Source organism: Lissotriton vulgaris, chromosome 7, assembly GCF_964263255.1.
Source record: "Lissotriton vulgaris chromosome 7, aLisVul1.2, whole genome shotgun sequence".
Lineage (NCBI taxonomy): Eukaryota > Metazoa > Chordata > Amphibia > Caudata > Salamandridae > Lissotriton > Lissotriton vulgaris.
In genome coordinates this window covers 544,893,995-544,916,352 of record NC_141695.1, presented here as the reverse complement: position 1 = coordinate 544,916,352, position 22,358 = coordinate 544,893,995, and the positions used below count along the sequence as shown (strand labels likewise).

Genomic DNA, 22,358 nt, shown 5'->3' with positions numbered 1-22,358 from the left:
CCTACGTGTGCATGTAAGGCTTTGGGAGAATCGATTCCAAAAGGTCCTCTCTGGCGAGAGCAGCGCATGCGCTGCTTTTGCCAGGCGAGACCTTAAAAGGACTGATCATACTAGTGATCCTTAAAGCATAGTATGCTGTCACCACCACTCTATGTACTAAACCCATTACAGGGGCAGTAGTACTCTGTCACAAATAAGGGCATGCTTGATGTGCTGCTCCGGGTCATAGAACAAGTCTAAGAGTTCTCATAGTCTGAGACAAGTCTATCCTTTGTGCACACACTTAAAGTACCATGACACCAGGCCCAGCTTAAAAACTCAGGACAGGGGAACACACCTGTTTACCATGCATGGGACATTCCCATAGAGGGTAATTATCCTTGACATGAAACGTCTTCAGTTTCTTCAAGGACTGCTGAGTGCTTTTGATGTCAATTGGGATGCTAGTTCAGATGGAAAATATCTGACTTCTGGTAGTTTCCATCTTACTCATGGTTTCTAGCCTGTTGATGTCCGGACTTCTGGTGCCGTACGATCCACCTGAGGAGTTAATTTAATGGTATAATAGGTCAATATTGTTGTTGATAGTCTTGTAGGAATTAAGGTAGCTTAAAAGATGGTATGGGCTTGGATGGAGAGCCAGTGTAGTTCCTTCAGCATTGGGATGATATGGTTGAATTTCTTAGTCTTAATGAGAGGTATCCTGGTATTTATGACTCCTTTCAGGGGATCCAGGGTAGTGTCTCAAAGGCTGTTGAGCAGTGTATTGCTTCCATGCTAGTGTGGTAGAAGCTGGTCTTGTACTGTTTCTCTAAAATATGCTTTTTGGAGAAAGGGTATCACTTTCAATGTGTTTTTTTAATGTGAGGTCTCTGTCGAAGGTGAATTGAAAGGTTCGTGCAGTGCCTGTCAACTGGGGGTGAAGTTATCTTAGTTTATGTCAAAGACCCAGGCTTGAATCACAGTTTGCTTGGATCTATTGGCGAACAAGAGAAATGTAGTCTTTACTGGCTGAGCTTCAAGTAGGTGACATTCAGTTTGGGATTAGTTTAGGGCAGTTTTTGAATTCCTCTTTGGTATAAGAGAGTTTGAGTTAGAGCTGAGTGTCATCAGCGTATTGGTCGATGTTGAACTTCCTTGTGGTGAGTAAGCTTATGAGTGGGTTTAATGTTGAGGTTGATGCTGATGGGGTCGGGGGATCCCTGATATACTCTGCTAATGGCTGATCGTGTCTGGCACCTTGTAGTTGATGTTGTTTGGAGAACCATCTCAGGGCAGTCAGAGAAGCCCATGTCTACTTCAAGGGTGTTGCTTGGAACTTGATGCTTGAACGTATCGAAGGCTAGGGAGAGTCCAGCAGGATTAGGAGGCAACGGTCTATTTTATTATTAAAGAACATGGTCCAATCAACTACTTGGAGAGTGGCTCTTTCCATGCTGTACGGTAGTGAAGGCAATAAGCGATATCAGAAGCGTACGTAGTAAGAGCATTGTGGCAGTTATTCAGAGTAAGAGGGTGGATTATGGTAACTCGAGGAGTAGGAATTAAAAAGAGTGTATTGATAATGAATTGTGGGTCCATTTGAACAGTGACTATTGTAAAAATAACAGCGAAGTGTTTGAAAGTGTGATGTTTGTGTTTAGCGCCAGGTCAAGTAATGCATGTTTACATATTTGTTTTCACTTTACCCTGACGAAGGACCCTTGGAGGTCTGAAATGCATTGGGACTTAAATAAACTGCTTTTTATGGATTTGACATTGGAGCGTGTTCTTGGGAGTGGTTCGGATGGCCCCGCAGGAACATAAGAAATATGGAAAATAGCTTATCCCTGCTTGTGTATGACAAAACGAAAAAAAAGCGATGAATGTAGAAACAGATAAGAGTTGAATGAAGAGAATATAAATAAAAACTTAAGTGACAAGTGAAAAGCATGGATGCAAATGTAATTTAAAAAGCTGTGCCACTGGTTGGGGCCATGAATGGGTCCCATTAGGATGCTGTTCAGTTGATAGTGTGCTGCATGGGCTGAGCACGCCATCGGTGAAAAGCATGCAATGTTGAATTTAAAAATGTGCTTGAAAATAGGATTACTTTCAAAGCAAATGGTGTGCTACCCCTCATATTGTATATTCTTTCCATACTGTACCATGGTACTATGCCAGACTAGTAATCATGTATATGTGTGTTTTTGCTGATTTGATCCTGTTGCTGGGTTGAGTTTGTTTTTTCATTGATTTTCCTTAACAACAGTAAAGGACTGTTTGGCTGGAAGTTGGTAAGGTCATCTGTGTTGAGGGTAGGTTTCTTAAGGAGGGGAACCCCTGCTCAGTCTTAAGGACACCTATAAAGACCCCTATGCTGAGGCTGGTGATGGCAAGGGTAGGTGAGAGGGCATCTCATTGAAGAGACTTGAAGGTAGAATGTCTTCCTCATAGGCTTTGTGGGCTTTTCTGGATGTTGCAGAGTGAATCATGTGAGCTGAGATTAGACCGAATTGCCTGACCAGGTCCTCCCTGAACTGGAACACAAACAACTCAGGGCCGGTTTTGCTCTACTTATGGGCTTGACTGTTCTCACGAAGAGCAGGGTCAAGACTGATTTGAATATGGCTGGGTCCAAACTGAGGTGAAATGGTGAGCAAAAGAATGATGGGTTGGGATGCTACCCGAGCGATTGCCAGTGGTTCGACAAAATGCAAGCATTCCTCCCATCACCTTTTGTATGTTTCATGCACCGCCCTAAGTGGCATGGGTATGCCCAGACATGGGTCCCATGCTCACGGTGTCACTGGAACTAGGCTGTACCCGTCTTATGAGCTCATAACTAGGTTGAAACTGTTCCTGGGTTGCTTGTGTTCTGGTTCCGGGAGGACCTGGCATGGCAGTTCAGGCTGGACTGTTCCCATGATGAGCAGGGTCAAGACAGATTTGTATACGACTGGGTCCAAACTGAGGTTGCATGGTGAGAAAAAGAACAATGTGTTGTTACCCCGAGCAATTGCCAGTAGTTAGACAAATTGCAAGCATTCCTCCCCTCACTTTTGTGTGTTTATGTTTCTCTTCGATGTTGACCTTTCTGTCATCCCATAATGACAATATTTGTTATTAGGGATGATGGAGGCCAAACGGTTTTGAGCAAGTATATTTTGATTTCTAGCCAAAGAGGTTTCTGTTACCTGCAGGTAGGAGACCCAGATCCCCTTGCCTTAAGCGATCAGCAGTTTGATAGGTAAAGAGGTTCATCAGATATATACCACAAAGCTTTTTTCCATTTAAACAATGATGTTTTACATTTTTTTTGTGTATCCAAAGACATGTGAAAATAGATACATTTATGGATTTGAAGAGGTAATGTGAAAGGCAAGGTGGGTACTTAGGAGGTAGTTGTCCTTTGGCATAACTATCATCTTCACGGTTTCCAATCTTCTCCATCAAGACAAATATTTGGTTGCCCAGAAGTGCATTAACCTTGGAAACTGTAACCTTTTCTTTATATCTGGCAGATTACTTCAAATCACTGATACACCAAATGCTGATGTATTTCAGTTAAGGCGGTTGCCAGCAGAAACCTGTGGTATCTAGTAGTTGTCTCTAGTAGATCAACGTTATATAGGGAGTTCAATGCATGTCTCTTTGACTTTTCTTAGTTTAGAGCATAACCAGATACTACTGCATCATTTTTCTTGATGTTCACCAGCTCTGAAATAGAGGTTTTAGCTTTGTCAATGAATATGAGAATGTCATCAGCATAACCTGCTCTTTTGTGGACTGGGTTTCCAAACTGGATGCCTGTGATTATGTTTGGTCTCAGTGCTGTAGCAGTTGCTTGGCTGCCTATGTACTTTGGTTCTTCAATGTTGGGATGTTTTCCTCGTAGAATGTTGATGTTTAGAAGGTTGGTTCTCTGGAGGCTATAGCCAGTTAACGGTTGATGACTTGAATAAGGCTATGGTTGTAATATCATTCCTATGACCATCTCAAGAAATCTTAAGTACCTTACCTTTCTCATGTGAGTTCCTCTTAGTCCTGCTCTCCGTTTGGCGACGATGAAAGAAATGTCTGTGTGCTGCCATTTTCAACAGGATTCTAGCACACCCGCTGGATCCAGCAGTTTGAAACTTTGCATTTCAAGTCTTCTTCCAAAAGGAACATAATTGTGCAGCACTAACTACGCAAGTTGTTGTGCCATCCATGCATACATTTTGGTAAGCAAAGTCCTCTGCAGCACGGCATAGATAGATTTCTGCTGCCCCATCTGAGACTCTACGCAACGTATTCCTCTTCTCACAGACATAGGACCAGGGCCGGCTCCATGGCGCTGTGACCGGTGCCACTGCACTGGGCGCTGAATTCAGGTGGGGGTGTGTGGTTTGCAAGTACATTATGATTTTAAAAGCCCCTTCTGCCGTGTCCTTGCCTCCAGAAATTGTCAGGCAACCATAAAAATGTTAAGAACACTCTTGTGATTAATGGTCTTCCCGGAGAGAGATCCGGGGTTTTGTCTAGTGGAAGTTTTGACTCATCATAAGGTAGCGCAGAGGGCTAATATGCCTCCTGCAAAGAACGTGTACCATGCAGATCAAAAAGTGCATATAATGTAAACAAGTCAGTGGGTTACTACTTTTGTCGGAGAGATCCTTTTGTTACTTGCAATTTATAAGCTGAAATCCTCATATAGAATAGTGAGCTATTAACAGTCAACAGAGCTCCGTACAAACTGCAAGGTGTAGATTAGACCGTTTTGATTGCTTCTCATTTTTCCTTATCCTAATGTTGCAAAAAGGGTTAATTTGTGTAGAAATCAATGCTTATTATTAAAGAGAACTTCTAACCATGGTGTTACGTTTTAAATCCTCAGGTTGTGCTTCTCCAGACCAAACACTCTGCCTACCAGTATGGATGACATGTGACTCCTACACCTTTTAATCCTCTGTGTTATGTAACATTTCCTATACACTGATTTACACATGTATGGTTGATTGTCTCTGTGTACCATGTGTGTGATGTAAAGTGCTCTGACATCGCACACTGGTATGAGTGTCCCTTTAAAACTAAGTGCATCAGAGAGAGTGGTTATGGAGACTTGAGGGGTGCTGTTAAAGGTTGGTAGTGAGGGAATCATTGGCAGAGGTAGTCATTGGGGGGCACCAACAAACATTGTCTCATTGGGTGCCACCAGTGCTAAAGTCGGCCTTTTCTAGGACAACCTCTGGTTGGACTGGGATTTCTCCGCGACACACCCACTGCACCTTGCGCTTGCAACAGGTCTGCTCAGGGGCGGTCCTACCATAGACTGTGCCAGCCCACCCAGCTGTTCAGTGAACTTTAAGTATGTTTCACAGGCCTGTAGAGCCGAACAGTAAAGAAAAAACAAATACCTAGGGGAATTTGCTGTGCCCGGTGTCCGAGCCGTTTCCCAATATTCAAGAGCCAATTTAGTTTCCATTATATTCTAAAGGAGAAATATGTTTCACTGTACATAGCAGACATTTTAAGGGACTTCATTGCACATAGCACACACTATGAACGTTATCATCAATCTATTAGCAATTTCTCGACCTTCAACTACATTTAAAGACTTGTTCCATTAGTGGTATTTCCACCCTACTTTCTAATGCGTCTACTCCCAACCAGAACATTGTGGCTATCCACTTTTCACTAGTTGTGTCTTTCTACCTGGCAACTGCTTCCATTTTCAATGAAGTGTTTTTATTACAACCAAAACGCAGTTTGGCCCTAACAAAAAATTCCTTGAAGCCAAAGAGAACTTCCAAATATGGAAGCGGTGGAAGGATAGAGTTCTAAGTTATCTAATGCGATTGATGTCAACCAAATGCCTGTGGGGCTCAGGAAAAGCATTTTCCTTAATTTTTCATCTCCCCAACTCCAGGAAGTGTTTAGGACACTGCCAAAGCTGAAGCACCTGAGGAAGAGGAGGATAACAATGATTATGCTGTTGGCCTTCAATGGGATTGAGTGGAATTTTACTGTGCTCACACCACTCTTTTTAATTGAGATCCAAGTGCTGTATCTGCCTAGTTTCACTCCTCAGAGGAAGTGTGCTAGGTAATATAGCAGTGTTTGTTGTGAAGAGACCCGCCATCCTACTAGGATGAACGGGTGTGGTGGGGAATGCAGGCCGATTCCTCACAATTCACAGTTTCGGGTTTTCCCTGGGTGCCATGCCTATTATTGATCATTGTTGGAAGCCGGTATGTAGATGAGCGCGGGCTGTGTATCTTTTGTAACTGTCCTCTAACTAGTCTAACTAATCTCTTCCATTTCTTTTGCTTCTTCCGGTAGGACATGTCCCTTCCGGCCTGATCAGCCACCCCGACAGAGAGCATCTTGTTTACCCTTTGGGGTGTATGGTGATTATTCAGAACCTCAACACCAGCAAGCAGCACTTTCTCCAAGGGCACACCAACAATGTCTCCTGCGTTGCTGTCTCCAAGACCGGGAGATATGTCGCCTCCGGACAAGTCACATACATGGGCTTCAAGGTAGGTCACATACGCAGTAGGAGTTCTCTTCATGACTATATGTCCTTGTGCCATTTTTTTTTAAAGAATTAAAGAATGAATGCTTTCCATATACAGGCACAACCCATTTCTGAATTGATATATGGGCATTTTCAGCTGAAATCGCAAAGCATCAAGGAATAATTTTCAGTTTTTCTTCTCAGAGTTCTTAAGCAAAAAACCCTTTTTAGGTCGAGGACCGACGGCTGGCTTGCCAGCCGGAAGTCGGAAGATCTGTTGCGTTTGAGTAGATTTAGAAACAGGGCTTTAACCCACCTCTGTCCTCCATTGGCTGGCTTCCTAAACGGAGGCCAGCCATTGGAGGTGAGAGGCGTCACTCCAAACAAGCCCGTCTCTTTCGGATTCAGGGGCGTGTACTTTGCGTTCTTTCCACCTGTGATGCCATCCGTCACTTAGAACCACAAAGACACACCCCCGAGTCCGAAATTTTCGGATGGTTGCGGCCGCCATTGTTGCCCGGCCGCCGCCGAGTCTTCCAATGAGTGCTTGTTCTCCTTTCCCCCGTTACTGTTTGCCAGTGCTAATCCGGCCGCCGACGAGTCTTCCAGTGAGTGCTTGTTTCTTCTCCTTCTTGTTTTGTTATGCGGTTATTTACATGCTGTTGCTTGGATGCATCGAGAAGAAGCGCTTGGTGCAGGCAGCTCGGGCTGAAGTATTTATTCTGTTAGAGGTACATGTACCTAATAAGAGGCCCATTTCACCAACTGCAGGTTAAAATGCGTGAAAAGCTTCACTTTGTTTTACCTCTGGGTTCGGACACTTATTTATTATTATTATTAAAGGGGTTTGTAAAGCGCCTGGTGACGCCTCCTGGCGTGTCCCTGCGCTGTGGAGAGAGAGTGAAGGAGGGGGAAAGAGATACAGACAACTATAGGGTGAAGAGGTAGGTTTTCAGCAATTTTCTAAAAGATGCCTCGTTGATTTCTTGTCTGATGTACGTGGGGAGGGTATTCCACTTCTTAGCTGCCAGAGTGCCGAAGGACCTACCTCCCATTCTAGCTCTTTTAGGGAGCGATGTTTTAAGCAGGCCCATTCCCTTCAATCTGAGGGATCTGTTGGGCTCATACAATACCGCCAGATCGGACAGGTAGGAGGGGGCTTTTTGGTGAATAATCCTGTGGCACCAGAGGAGAGCTTTGAATAGTATCCTCTTGCTAATAGGCAGCCAGTGGAGGGTGGCCAGGGAAGGTCTGGAGGGAGCTCTGCGGGGAAGTCTTAGCACTAGGCGTGCGGCTGAGGCTGAGTTTTGCAAGACTTGTAATCTTCTGATGTTTTTTTCGGTCGCGCCCAGCAGTAGCACGTTCCCATAATCTATTCGGGAGGTGATAAGTGCCTGAGTCATGGTACGCCTGGAGTTCAGCGGGAGCAAGTCCAGGGTACGATTGAGGGTTTTCATGACTCCAAAGCACTTGCCTACTGTTTTTTTGACATGGCTGTCAAAGGAGAGCTTATTGTCTATCCAGACACCTAAGTTCTTGGCTTCCTGATTGGGAGTGGGTAAGGGTCCCAGACAGGTAGGCCACCAGTCTATTGTCCATTTAGTGTCATTTCCTCCAATTATAAGTACCTCAGTTTTTGTGCCATTTAATTTGAGGCAGTGTTCGTTCATCCAGGCAGCAAGCTTGCACATACAGGATTTGAAATTGTCGGCTTCGGAGGAGGGAGCTTGGGACAGGGAGATTAGAAGTTGAGTATCGTCGGCGTAAGAGACAAGCTCTACGCCGAACGATTGTACCACCTCCGCCAACGGTGCCATGTACAAGTTAAACAAGGTGGGACTCAGGGCAGAGCCCTGAGGCACCCCCTGTTCAAGCATCACACTGTCCGATAGAAAAGTCCCTCTTTGGACCTGAAAGCTCCTGTTGATAAGAAAAGCCTTCAGCCAACCTAACGCCTCTTTGGTGACCCCCGCTATGTTTAGACACTGTAGCAAGATGGAATGTGCTACAGTGTCAAAGCGGCACTTAGCACCGTGTTGTCGGCACACCGTGTTTGTTTCCAGTCATAGAGCTTTATTTGATACCTACGGGAGATGTAGTTTCGAACGTGCTTTCAGTGAACCAATTCTACTGTAACACAATGCATGATGATGGTTTGTTGCTGAAGCCTCGGATGGAAGGTATAAGTGTCTGATATGCTGCCAGGGGCAGCGTGATGTGCTTTCGGTATCTGCAGCCTAAGTGAAATGTAGGCGCTGTGAAGAGTGGCAGCCATTTCAGGCCGACCGCCGCCGGAAGAAGTCCAGGTGAGTGCTTGTTGCCTTCTGATTGTGCCCGTTCCCGCCCCCCCCTCCTGCTGTCCGTGTCTCCTTTCCCGCCCCCCTCCCGCTGTCTGTGTCTCCTTTACCGCCCCCCTCCCGCTGTCCGTGTCTCCTTTCCCACCCCCTCCCGCTGTCCGTGTCTCCTTTCCCGCCCCCCCTCCCGCTGTCCGTGTCTCCTTTCCCGCCCCTCCCGCTGTCCGTGTCTCCTTTTGTCAGTCCGGTATTTTTTTTTTCTTCTCCTTCTTGTTTTGTCATGCGGTTATGTACACGCAGTTGCTTGGATGCACCGAGAAGAAGCGCTTGGTGCAGGCAGCTCGAGCTGAAGTATTTATTCTGTTAGAGGTACATGTACCTAGTGAGAGCCTCATTTCTCCAACGGCAGGTTAAAATGCGTGAAAAGCTTCACTTTGCTTTGCCTCGGGGTTCGGACACTTAGCACCGTGTTGTCGGCACACCGTGTTTGTTTCCAGTCATAAAGCTTTATTTGATACCTATGGGAGATGTAGTTTCGAACTTGCTTTCAGTAAACCAATTCTACTGTAACAAAATGCATGATGATGGTTTGTTGCTGAAGCCTCGGATGGAAGGTATAAGGGTCTGATATGCTGCCAGGGGCGCAGAGGCAGCGTGATGTGCTTTCGGTATCTGCAGCCTGCGTGATCCGTGTCTCCTTTTGTCTGTCCGGTATTTTATTTTTTTCTTCTCCTTCTTGTTTTGTTATGCGGTTATTTACATGCAGTTGCTTGGATGCACCGAGAAGAAGCGCTTGGTGCAGGCAGCTCGAGCTGAAGTATTTATTCTGTAAGAGGTACATGTACCTAGTGAGAGCCCCATTTCACCAACAGTAGGTTAAAATGCGTAAAAAGCTTCCCTTTGTTTTGCCTCAGGGTTTGGACACTTAGCACCGTGTTGTCGGCACACCGTGTTTGTTTCCAGTCGTAGAGCTTTATTTGATACCTACGGGAGATGTACTTTCGAACTTGCTTTCAGTGAACCAAATCTACTGTAACACAATGCATGATGATGGTTTGTTGCTGAAGCCTCGGATGGAAGGTATAAGGGTCCATGCTGCCAGGGGCAGCGTGATGTGCTTTCGGTATCTGCAGCCTGCGTGATCCGTGTCTCCTTTTGTCTGTCCGGTATTTTATTTTTTTCCTTCTCCTTCTTGTTTTGTTATGCGGTTATTTACACGCAGTTGCTTGGATGCACCGAGAAGAAGCGCTTGGTGCAGGCAGCTCGAGCTGAAGTATTTATTCTGTAAGAGGTACATGTACCTAGTGAGAGCCCCATTTCACCAACGGCAGGTTAAAATGCGTAAAAAGCTTCCCTTTGTTTTGCCTCGGGGTTTGGACACTTAGCACCGTGTTGTCGGCACACTGTGTTTGTTTCCAGTCGTAGAGCTTTATTTGATACCTACGGGAGATGTAGTTTCAAACTTGCTTTCAGTGAACCAATTCTACTGTAACACAATGCATGATGATGGTTTGTTGCTGAAGCCTCGGATGGAAGGTATAAGGGTCCATGCTGCCAGGGGCAGCGTGATGTGCTTTCGGTATCTGCAGCCTGCGTGAAATGTAGGCGCTGTGAAGATGCAATGGGATGAGAGTTGGAATGTGCAGGAAATGTTCTATTTTGAAGAGGCAGTTGGGGCGAACAAAGAGGGGAACTCGGGCGGGGCCTTAGCCTCTCTTCCTTGAATGTTATTACTCTACAATATTGTTGTTCCTATACTTTACTGTCCTTTGGAATAAACCTTCTTCAAGATAGCTCCGTGATCAGGCATTGTGTTCTTCCTTACGAAAGGCTGCTTGAAGGCAGTCCTATGCATCCTTGACTAATTGTATTGCAATATTTAGGATGCGCTATACGTCTGCTTCATACAGTTTACGCTTGAGCTGTGGGCCTTAGGGAAAGTTGTGTGAGCTGTGAGAGCTGTGTGGGCTGTGTGGGCTGTGAGAGCTGTGTGGGCTGTGTGGGCTGTGTGGGCTGTGTGGGCTGTGAGGGCTGTTTGGGCTGTGTGGGCTGTGTGGGCTGTGTGGGCTGTGTGGGCTGTGTGGGCTGTGAGAGCTGTCAAAGCTGTGTGAGCTATGCGAGCTATGAGAATTGTGTGAGCTGGGTAAGAAATTTGAGCTGTGAGAGATGTGTAAGCTGTGAGAGCCGTGTGAAGAATGAGAACTGTGAGGGCTGTTGGAGCTGTGAGAGCTGTGTGAACTGTTTATATTTAAGAACAATACCCTAGAACAAATTGATTATCTTTGCTTATGTTTTTTTTTATTCGGCTGTTTAATACACATTAGCCTCCGTCGCATCGGTTAACCGTATTGTTTATATTCACTTGGCAGTATGTTGTATCCTATGTCTTCCTGCTGCTCAGCTAGAATGCTTGTGATGTGGAATGTTGGTTGAATGGAATGTTAGAGGTTTGTGAATGTCAGTTGGGTGAAGGCTGAGCAGCAGGACAGCTGCTCCTGATGGGGGTTTTCTATCTTTTAACTTAAGATCTTAACTTAAATAAAGTAACTTGAATACACTATCTTGAAGTATCCATCTCCTTTGTGAATACATCACAGTACCGCTCATAACTCTCTACTAATACTCTCTACTACTCACTCTAATACTGTACTACGTACTCTACAACTCTCTAATACTGCCTACTAGATTTAGTAATGAGAAAAAATGCTGTGAGGTACTGACTGTAATACTCTACAAAAAAATGTCTACTACACACAACTTACTGCACACTACTACTCACTCTTCACTACTCACTCTCTAATATTCTAATATTCTCACTACTCACTCTACTAGTTACACGACAAATATCTAATACTCTATACTCACTGTGCTACTCAATATCAACTACTCACTACTACTCACTCTACTACTAAAGTACTTATTCAACAACTCTCTAATACTCCCTACTCACATTAGTACACAAATAAATACTCTACAGTACTCACTATAACGCTCTATTACACCCTCAACTACACACCCTTTACTATGTAGCGTTCTAATCTAGGACCCTGATCGATACTGTGACCTTATGCCCCTATACGGCTATAAATCCATTTATTCCCTATATTGGCATAACCGATCAAATGCAATATTCAGAAACTCGTCTCTGGCCTCACACGAACAGAGCCACATTTCAGAATCGCTTCCTCTGCCACTTCCTTTTCAGATAATTAGTGCAATGACATAGCAGAAGTTACTATCTAAGATTCCTAGATTAACACTCCGAGTTCTTCAACAAGATAAAAACTCAGTAACCTGGGAAAGCCCCGCTTGCTATGTTTTGATTAGTGATAGAACTCTAATGAGCACTGATAGACGATCACTTCCTAGTGACATCTTTATTGACGTCTTATGTCCAAAAACTTACGTCAAACAAGGCACCTTTCAGGTATAAATATTACCAACGTTGCCTTAAGCAAACGCTGCTGAAGTTGCTGCTGTTATGCTGATGATACCATAGCTGCTATCGCTACTGCTATCGCTGCTAATGAGCGAACGATGGTGTGGTGAACTTAGGAGCTGAACAGCCATCCCCCTGCAAGAGCCCAGCAGATGCAAGCTGCCCGCGGACGCTGCCCCTCCTCTTCCTCGACGCGCTGAGAGAGACGCTGTCTTTTCTCCTGCAGAGAAATCCAGCCCCGGCGTTTCCAGCCTACCCTTGCGGGTGACTGGGATATCGAGTCCCTGAAGGAGATACCAGACCTCCATCATTCTATTCCAGAGGTATGGTGTTGACTAAACCCTTAGAGAGAATTCTTGAAGCAAACCTTGGCAAAACCAACTTAACTTAAAGCTACTTACTTACTCCCCTCCCAAGTATTAGGCTTAGGTCAGGTACACTGGGGTAGGCATAGTTAGAAGCACCAGTTGAGTATTTTAGCCTAATGTATATATGAATGTATATATGTTTTATTCATTTTAAACCATTGTATGGCTAAGAAACCATATCAATGCTTTTACAGTATTATTTCGCAATACTCATCTTACTGTACGTACTTTTTATAATAACAAGTCTTGCAATTGTGGCAATTCATTTCTCTTGTACGAGAAGAAAGACTGTTCAATAAATGTTACCCTTTATTGAAAACGCCCGTCTCTCTATTCTCTACATATTGTGAAAGTAAACTGCACAACCACTGACTGAGTAAAATAACTGTCTATTGTTCACACAACTCTAGAGATTGACTCTTATCTGAGGAGCAAAGTTGTCATGTTGCACGGTTGTTGGAAAACTGAATCCCTTCTTGTCTGTACCAAGGAAGCTGATCACTTCCTATTCAGAGAAGAAAGTTTCCAGTGACCTCTGAGCTAGTTGGTAACAAACCCAATTAAGTTTAGCATAGTCAGTAGAGGCCTGGAAGATCCGCACTTCTACGTCGATACTACTGATTATGTTATTCCAATGCGCAGGGCCTATTGAGAAAATAGGAACTACACTACATGGCGCCCAACGTGGGGCTAGTGACAAAAGCAACATCACCCAGGTACGGCCTTCTGTGAACATTGCTGATCCAGCCTTTGATGATAGCAATCATTCTCACACCTGCCAAGTTACAGCACTATCGAATTTGGTCGAACTGTCACCTGATTTTGTAGACCAATTCTTTGAGAGTCTGTCTGATATGATGTTCTCACCCGAACAGAAACAATAACTTTAGAGAAGCATTCCGACACACAGCGTTCCCATGAACTCTGAATTCGGCCTTCAGTTTTGAACAACAAAAACTGCTAAAAGCGTTGGAACTCTATTTTCCCCGTTCAGCAAGAATTCTTTTGAATTGAACACTTTTTAATATTCACCCTTTTTCTGGCACGAAAAATTATTTGCTTGAAGTAGAACTATTCATAGAGAACAGAAGCTTCCACTTCTATTTTTAGATACATCTAGAGACATAATAACTCTACACCAGCCTCTAGCACATTTTACTGCAATGCATTTATATGTGATGAAATTATCTCGCCCTTTCTTTCTGTATTCAGAGATATTTCATGTGTAATACCTTTTGCAAAATCGTTCATTGATTTCATATGCTATAATTTTTGAATGATTTCTATGCTTCAAAAAACGTACAGTACCTACATTTTCACGTATTAGAAATACGCCTATTTCAAATGCATATATGTATTTTGGGGTGGGCAATGTTACACATGCATCTTATTGCTCTAGTTTTAGTAATTTGATGGACATGAATTCGTGGAGTGGGTGTAGCGTTCTAATCTAGGACCCTGATCGAGACTGTGACCTTATGCCCCTATACGGCTATAAATCCATTTATTCCCTATATTGGCATAACCGATCAAATGCAATATTCAGAAACTCGTCTCTGGCCTCACACGAACAGAGCCACATTTCAGAATCGCTTCCTCTGCCACTTCCTTTGCAGCTAATTAGTGCAATGACATAGCAGAAGTTACTATCTAAGATTCCTAGATTAACAGTCCGAGTTCTTCAACAAGATAAAAACTCAGCAACCTGGGAAAGCCCGCTTGCTATGTTTTGATTAGTGATAAAACTCTAATGAGCACTGATAGACGATCACTTCCTAGTGACATCTTTATTGACGTCTTATGTCCAAAAACGTACGTCAAACAAGGCACCTTTCAGGTATAAATATTACCAACGTTGCCTTAAGCAAACGCTGCTGAAGTTGCTGCTGTTATGCTGATGATACCATAGCTGCTATCGCTACTGCTATCGCTGCTAATGAGCGAACGATGGTGTGGTGAACGTAGGAGCTGAACTGCCGTCTCCCTGCAAGAGCCCAGCAGATGCAAGCTGCCCGCGGACGCTGCCCCTCCTCTTCCTCGACGCGCTGAGAGAGACGCTGTCTTTTCTCCTGCAGAGAAATCCAGCCCCGGCGTTTCCAGCCTACCCTTGCGGGTGACTGGGATTTCGAGTCCCTGAAGGAGATACCAGACCTCCATTATTCTATTCCAGAGGTATGGTGTTGACTAAACCCAAAGAGAGAATTCTTGAAGCAAATCTTGGCAAAACCAACTTAACTTAAAGCTACTTACTTACTCCCCTCCCAAGTATTAGGCTTAGGTCAGGTACACTGGGGTAGGCGTAGTTAGAAGCACCAGTTGAGTATTTAAGCCTAATGTATATATGAATGTATATATGTTTTATTCATTTTAAACCATTGTATGGCTAAGAAACCATATTAATGCTTTTACAGTATTATTTCGCAATACTCATCTTACTGTACGTACTTTTTATAATAACAAGTCTTGCAATTGTGGCAATTCATTTCTCTTGTACGAGAAGAAAGACTGTTCAATAAATGTTACCCTTTATTGAAAACGCCCGTCTCTCTATTCTCTACATATTGTGAAAGTAAACTGCACAACCACTGACTGAGTAAAATAACTGTCTATTGTTCACACGACTCTAGAGATTGACTCTTATCTGAGGAGCAAAGTTGTCATGTTGCACGGTTGTTGGAAAACTGAATCCCTTCTTGTCTGTACCAAGGAAGCTGATCACTTCCTATTCAGAGAAGAAAGTTTCCAGTGACCTCTGAGCTAGTTGGTAACAAACCCAATTAAGTTTAGCATAGTCAGTAGAGGCCTGGAAGATCAGCACTTCTACGTCGATACTACTGATTATGTTATTCCAATGCGCAGGGCCTATTAGGAAAATAGGAACTACACTACAACTACACTCTCTTTTACTCACAAATATTTACTCAAATAGTCACTCTATGCTACTCACTATCAAATATTATCAATACTCACTCGAATACTTACTATACAACTCCAAAACACTCTCTACTCACTGTAATACTCAATATCAACTACTCGCTACTACTCACTCTGCTAAATAGCATCTAATGTATAGTACTTACTGTAATACTGTACTATACACTCTGCTAAACTCTACTAAACACTACTCACTCATAATTAATCACTCTATACTACTCACTCTTTACTACTGAAAATAAAAATACACTTTGTATATGTAAGGGTGTGTAGTGGAGTGGTGTGGCTCACTGGTGAGAGGCGGCAGACCCGGAAGCAGAGAACGGCCCGGGACCAGGGTTCAATTCCAGACGCGGCAGGGTCGTGGACCAGGGTCAGCGGACTCGATAATTCTCGCCTCGGTGCCTACTCTAACCAGGGATCACACTCGGCAACTCTGGGCATTAGCTTGCCTCATCTCTACAACGGCCCCCCACATTCGCCGGGGATGCCTGGTTTCACCTTGGAGATACCCAGTCAGGGCAACAGTGCGCTTTAAAAGACACATACATCACATTACATCGCTGTGCATGTAAATGTGTGTGGCTCTAGGACTCTTTACTACTCTCTCACTATGTAATACTGACTCTCACATTTTATTACTCGCTCTCTAATACTCTCTTTACTAATAACTCTCTCCTACTCACTATCAACTACTCACTCTACTACTCTACTACTTCCTCTGTGTTTGGGTGCTAATGCAATAGGTCTCGCATATGCAAGCGATTAAGCTATTGGCAATGTAAATAACAATGCCATTTATTTATGATTTAAAAAAAAAAAAGAAATGTCATGACCAATGCCAATAGTTCAACCTTTAATTATGCCGAGACCATTGCATTGTAAATGCTTGTTTCCTTCTGTGTTTGGGAGACGCACAGAGCCAAGATGCATGAACTGACACACAGACTTATGTGAGGCCCAGGATTCATTCAGCTCACTGGCACACAAGCATGCACATTCAGTGGTGACAGACACTAGGCCATCCTCGCGGAATATGGGCCTTAGCAAGACATTATAAGCAGGCACATCGTCACCTTATTTGTATAATCATTAGAGGATCCACTCGTACGTGTACCAGAATGTTGAAAGTCCTTTCTGCACAAAATGGCGTTACCCAATGATCTGCATGCAGCCTGCCTGGTAAGGCACACACAGGCCCGGACTGGCCGTTGCGGGCGCCGGGCAATCCCCGGGTGGGCCGCACGGGTGGGGGCCGGTTTGGGGCCTCTGGGGTCGTTTTTGTTACAGGGCCGTTTTGCAGCATAGCTGCAAAAACGGCCCTGTAACAAAATCGGCCCAAATACCGGCCCTGGCAAAGAGCGCGGCCGGCCCCCTCTCCCCCCGGGTGGAGGGGAGGGGTGCCGGCCGAGCACTTTGCCAGGGCCGGTTTTGGTTCCCAGCCCGGCCCTGAGAGATCAATGCACAGAGCAGACTAAGGAAGATGGCGGCCTGAAAGGGACAACAACACCCTGTTTTCGTTCTTGCTTTGTGTTGACATTGCTACTCCTGTTAAAAAGAAAGGGTTCACATTGACACTGGCAGGTGTGCACTGTGATGTGAGCTCTGGGGGAGCTGGCAGTTGTGGTAGGAGATTGATGACACATGAAACAAGAGGGAAGCACTGGTCCTCTTTGGTTCAGAGTCTCCTAAAAAGGGCTGTGTTAGTTTGCATCAATGTTTTTAGGTTTCAGGCAGGTAAACAAAAGCCAACGAGGCCCAGCCACCCAGCGGCCTTCATCTAATGGCAATTAGTCAAAATAGAAAAATAAAAAGAGGGCAAAAAGCATGCACCTTCTGTTTTCTAATTTCGAACGATACAGCAGAATTGGCCTCAGAGTGTAACTTGTGTGGCATCGTGTGCAGGGGTGTTTGAGCCCACAAGATGCGTGAATTTCTCTTCTCGGCACTTGAAGGCAACCACTGCTATGGCGGTCCCACCTGTGGCTGAAAAGGCGCCTAGCTGGAACTGGAATTCACAGAAATAAGAAATGCAATGTGTTGTGATGGTATTCAACCTGGTGGATAAGGATAGTTTCTCACTTTCCAGCTGGATATTTACCATATGTGTTTGCACTGGGCTGGCTTCCAAGGCTAACAGGCTAGCCATCATGTGTAGGCTTCTGTTAAATATGATCTCAATGCAGTCTTTGTGCATCGAGTCTCACACCTTGCAGGGCACAAAGTACATTGTCTACAATAAGGGCCATATACTGGCGGATCCGTGATGCAGTGAATGGCTCTGTAATCAAGGTCTCTTTGCAGTTGTTGACTTTCATTGATAATAGGGGACACTGCCCATACATAATATAGCATACTTTGTAGTGGTACTGGGCTTAATAAACAAACATGTCCAACTGAGGCCTGTTAAAACTTGGCTTGCAATTTTTAGGATGGTCTGAAGATGTCACCTAATGGACAGAGCGGTGAACATCGAATCCGGGGAACCGTGTTCGAGTCTTGGCAGGGATGCTTGACATCCTGTGATTCTGGTCAAATCCCTTAGGGCCTAATTACAACTTTGGCAGTCTTGGAGCGTGCCACCATGCCAGCGCCCACTCCAAGAACACCAAATCCATACATTGGGGATCCGATTATGACATTGTTAGTCTCTGGTAAGTGGTTCTTTGGTGGTTCCATGGCGATGCCTATGAAAAAGATACCTCAATAGGAGTGTCAAAGGCAGTTCCTGAACGGCATGGACCAGTGCAGTCCATGCCGTACAGGAAGTAGGGTGCATAAACACAGGGGGGCACAACATGTGCCCCCCTGCATGCACCCTATAGCCCTGAGGCAACAGGAGGCCCTGTTACACCCCCTTAGTTTCCTCTCCACCACAGTATTCATGGTGGGCTCACCACCATGAAATCCATGGCAGAGAGGAAACTCGTAATATGCTTGGTGGTGCCGCAGCATGGCTAAGACTCAGAAAGGAAGGGCACTCATAAGGGAATTTGGCAGACTAACTACACCCAGGACAGATGTGCAAGACATACATACTACAACATTAACAATAAAGGGTAAAGCACTCAGGAGCTCCACACGATAAGACTGAAGTTACTCACCCACAATTGCTGTTACAGATACTGCCTGAAAATACCCACATATAGGATATGCATGCACAGGCAGGGTCTATGGAGCTTATACCTATGGTGATGTTATATATGTAGCTCAAAGACAATTCTCACAGTGAACAAGAAACACCACCTAGGTAATCAGCTGTGCCCATGGATCCTGGCGATCAAACAGGAACACGCAAGGCAGTAACAGGAAGGGGGTAAAACTAAACACAAGCACAATAGACAAGGAGCTAGCAAGGAGGAGTGCTTAACAGGAAAGGAAGGATATCACAGGGCACACTTGACAGAAAGCAGGTAACACACATAGAAGGTAACAGAAGCAAGACCACAGGATAGAAAGACAACAAATTCTGAACTGGAACTAAAGAAATGGGAAGAAAGACAGGGACTGGAAAAGGATATACAGAAGGGGAGGCTACAATAATATACTAGAATAGTGCAGGTTAAGGATTCAAGAAAACATAGAAGGCAGTGCTGGGGCTGGAACAAGAAGTGGGCTAAGACTCAGGAGTCAAGGCAGCACTGCAGGCAGTACTGGTTCAAGGAAACAGGGAATTACTAAAGCTTCAGGAGTCAAGGTAGCACTGCAGGCAGTACTGGTTCAAGGAAACACGGAATTACTAAAGCTTCTGGAGTCAAGGTAGCACTGCAGGCAGTACTGGTTCAAGGAAACAGGGAATTACTAAAGCTTCTGGAGTCAAGGAAGCACTGCAGGCAGTACTGGTTCAAGGAAACAGGAACTAGCTGCAGCTCCGTGACAAGGAGTCAAGAGAGCACTGCAAGCAAAGCAAATCAGGAGCAAGAAATAGCTGAAGCCCAGGAACAGGAACAGAAATTAACTTTAGCTCCGGAACTCAGGAAACAAGTAGCACTGCAGCCAGTGCTAATTCAGGCACAAGGAATAGCTATAGCTCCGGCATCAAGGAACAAGGATTACCTAAATCTCAGGAATCACTGGAAACAAGGATATCAAAGGCTCAGGCAACACTGGACACAAGGATCGGTTTCACTTTATACAGCTACAATGACCAACACTTGGCTGAAGGGAGCTGGGGTTTAAAAGAGCTCACAGTAATTACATCCATCAGGTGTGAGCAGGCTAGCAGCAACCAACCACAGGTGAGCTGAATTCTAAGCATGGGCGAATTTTGCGAATCTGGCATTCACGAATTTGCGTATTCGCGAATTCGCAAGCCGCAAAATCCGCGAACTCTCGCGAATTTGCAGATTTTTTGTTTTTTTTGTGTTCGCAAGGGTTTCTGCCAGTTCGCGAGGGTTTTGTACCAGTTCGCAATTGCGAACTTACTTGTCGGCTCGCAACGGTCGCGACTATGTTGTTTCTACGTCTGGTTCATCATCACAGGTTCACAGCACCCTCTGTTTCAACACTGCCACCCTCTGGTTCACCCATGCCACCCTCTGGTACATCACTGCCACCCTCTGGGTCATCACTGTAGATTATGGGGGGGGGGAAGCAAGCACACTCCCTGCTTCAACTGAAATGAATTAATTTGGAGTTGAATTATTAATGTGTCACTGAATTTAAACTTCCAGTCTGCCACCTGCTTCCTTATCTGTAATTTGCTTTCTGTTGCAGTGCAATTTTTTTTCCCAGGACCTTTGTGGCCTACTTGTAGCTATTCTATGAGCCTGCTGTGAGGGTCAGAGCAGGGTCATAGAATAGTTCCAAGTAGGCAACTGAACTCTGGAGGGGCCCCTCAGGAAGCACTACAGGGAATGGTTACTAATGATGAGTTTGAACGTTTGCGCCTGCTGAGTGCTTTCAGTTTTGCAAAACTCGTTTTTCTGCAGAACAGCAACTGTAATGCCCCAAACAAACGTAGGCAACTGAACTCTGGAGGGTCCCCTCAGGAAGCACTACAGGGAATGGTTACTAATGATGAGTTTGAACTTTTGCACCTGCTGAGTGCTTTCAGTTTTGCAAAACTCGTTTTTCTGCAGAACAGCAATTGTAATGCCCCAAACAAACTTACTTGTGAAAGTTGAATTTTAATCCAAAAGTGATCCAAAGAAAGTCAAAAAGGCCTCAAAACCAAATATCCAGCAGCATCCACAAAAAGTAATCCTTCCAGGTCAATAATCCAAATGAAAGTGACCAGCACATGAAGAAAGCACTGGGAGGAGCCTGCTAGACAGGAACAGGAAGTTGGAGACTGTGGGTCACTTCCTTCCTCCCCCCCCCCCCAAAATGGACTCCTTGCAAAAAAAAGTGCAGGCAAATGTCAACCTGAGGAGTTATTCTGATAAAAAATCATCATTTTCAGAAGGTTTATGCTGCTTGCTGGTGGATTTCTTGTGCAGAATTGCAAATTTTGTAATTTCGCGGGTGCAAGATTGTTGCTGCCCGCCGCATCTACGTGTTCGCAATTGCAAACTCCCGCGATACGTGATCACGGCGTACTCGCTGTGCAAGGTGGCAAGCCGCGATGACGTAATCGCGGTCGCCAAACTCCCGCGGGATCCCGCAGTAAGATCCAAAATGGCGCAGCACTCGCAAAATATCGAGAAAAACAACTCGGCAAACGCTGAATGATGGTAAGTGAACGCCGCGCGCCGCAATATTGTATCACCAAGCAAAAAATCCACCGCGTGAGAATTTGCGGATTTTCGGCAAATTCGCGAGAGTTCACGGAATGCGAATTTACCGAAAATCCGCGAAATCCACGAGCGGAACGGATTTTACACCCATGCTTACTAAATTCCTCCACCCATCCTTGGCCTGCATGGGTGGAGACAAAGCAGTGAGCAGGGGATTATAGGTAATGGCGTTTCCAGCATGAGCAGACTGGCTTCCGCAAAACCCAGCATAGATTGGGAATGGATGTCCATTCATAAATGATGTCCAAAGGCCTGGAAGTCAGGATATGCATGCAGGGGAGTGTCTGGAGGCATATTAGAATACTGGAAAGCCCCACAATTGAGCCCTCTGGTGGTGGGCATGAGAGGACAGGAAGTGAATCGCGACACTCTCCATTGGATGCCTACTTTAGAACAGTTAAAGGGATAAATATATAAGGAGTATCTGTTAATGCCCGAGAGGTTCTATGTCTTTCAACCATCACAGGGCCTCTGCTCAGAATTATTAATATTGGTAAGAATTCTGAGGGCCCACCATCGACCCCTAGGTGACCAGTCCTTTTACAAAGCAGAACTCTGTCTCAGTCATTTTTTGAGTCAATGTGCTGCAGTTTAATAAAATACATATTTGTATTACCTTTATTTACTATCTCTATCTTAAAGATCACCTAATAAAATGGCTTGGCCTGGCCCAGTGCATCATCACCACCCCCTTTTCTGAATCGTTTTGTCCACCATAAGCGTGGAAGGGTATGCTCAGACAGGAGTCCCTTGCTCACTTCACCATCAGGATTCAAGCAAGCCGGGCCGAAGACGGCTGTAATGCCAGAAACCGGTCCCTGGAAGCTTGTTTCCTTTCCAGTAAAAGAATTGGCTTGGTAGTTTGGTCTGCCCTGTTCCCATGATGCACTGGGCCAGGGACAGACTAATTTGCATGTAGCCAGGTTCTGAGCTGGGATGGTGCAGTGAGCTAAAAAACGGTGATGGATCAAGCCCTGATGTGTTGACTGGGTAGGAGTGTTCTGCTTAATTCAGATACTCTGTCCATCACCACCCCCTTTTCTGAATCATTTTGTCCACCATAAGCGTGGAAGGGTATGCTCAGACATGAGTCCCTTGCTCACT

General features: G+C 44.9%; 1 protein-coding gene across 1 annotated transcript in view; it reads left to right on the top strand.

Annotated features, from left to right (window-relative positions):
- The window catches only part of CFAP52 (cilia and flagella associated protein 52), a 149,490-nt gene that overhangs the window by 19,813 nt on the left and 107,319 nt on the right, over positions 1-22,358 (top strand). Inside the window, exon 2 of the mRNA XM_086928737.1 lies at positions 6,304-6,503. Within this exon, the coding sequence (XP_086784863.1) occupies positions 6,304-6,503 (200 nt within the window). The remainder of the gene's footprint in view (positions 1-6,303; positions 6,504-22,358) is intronic.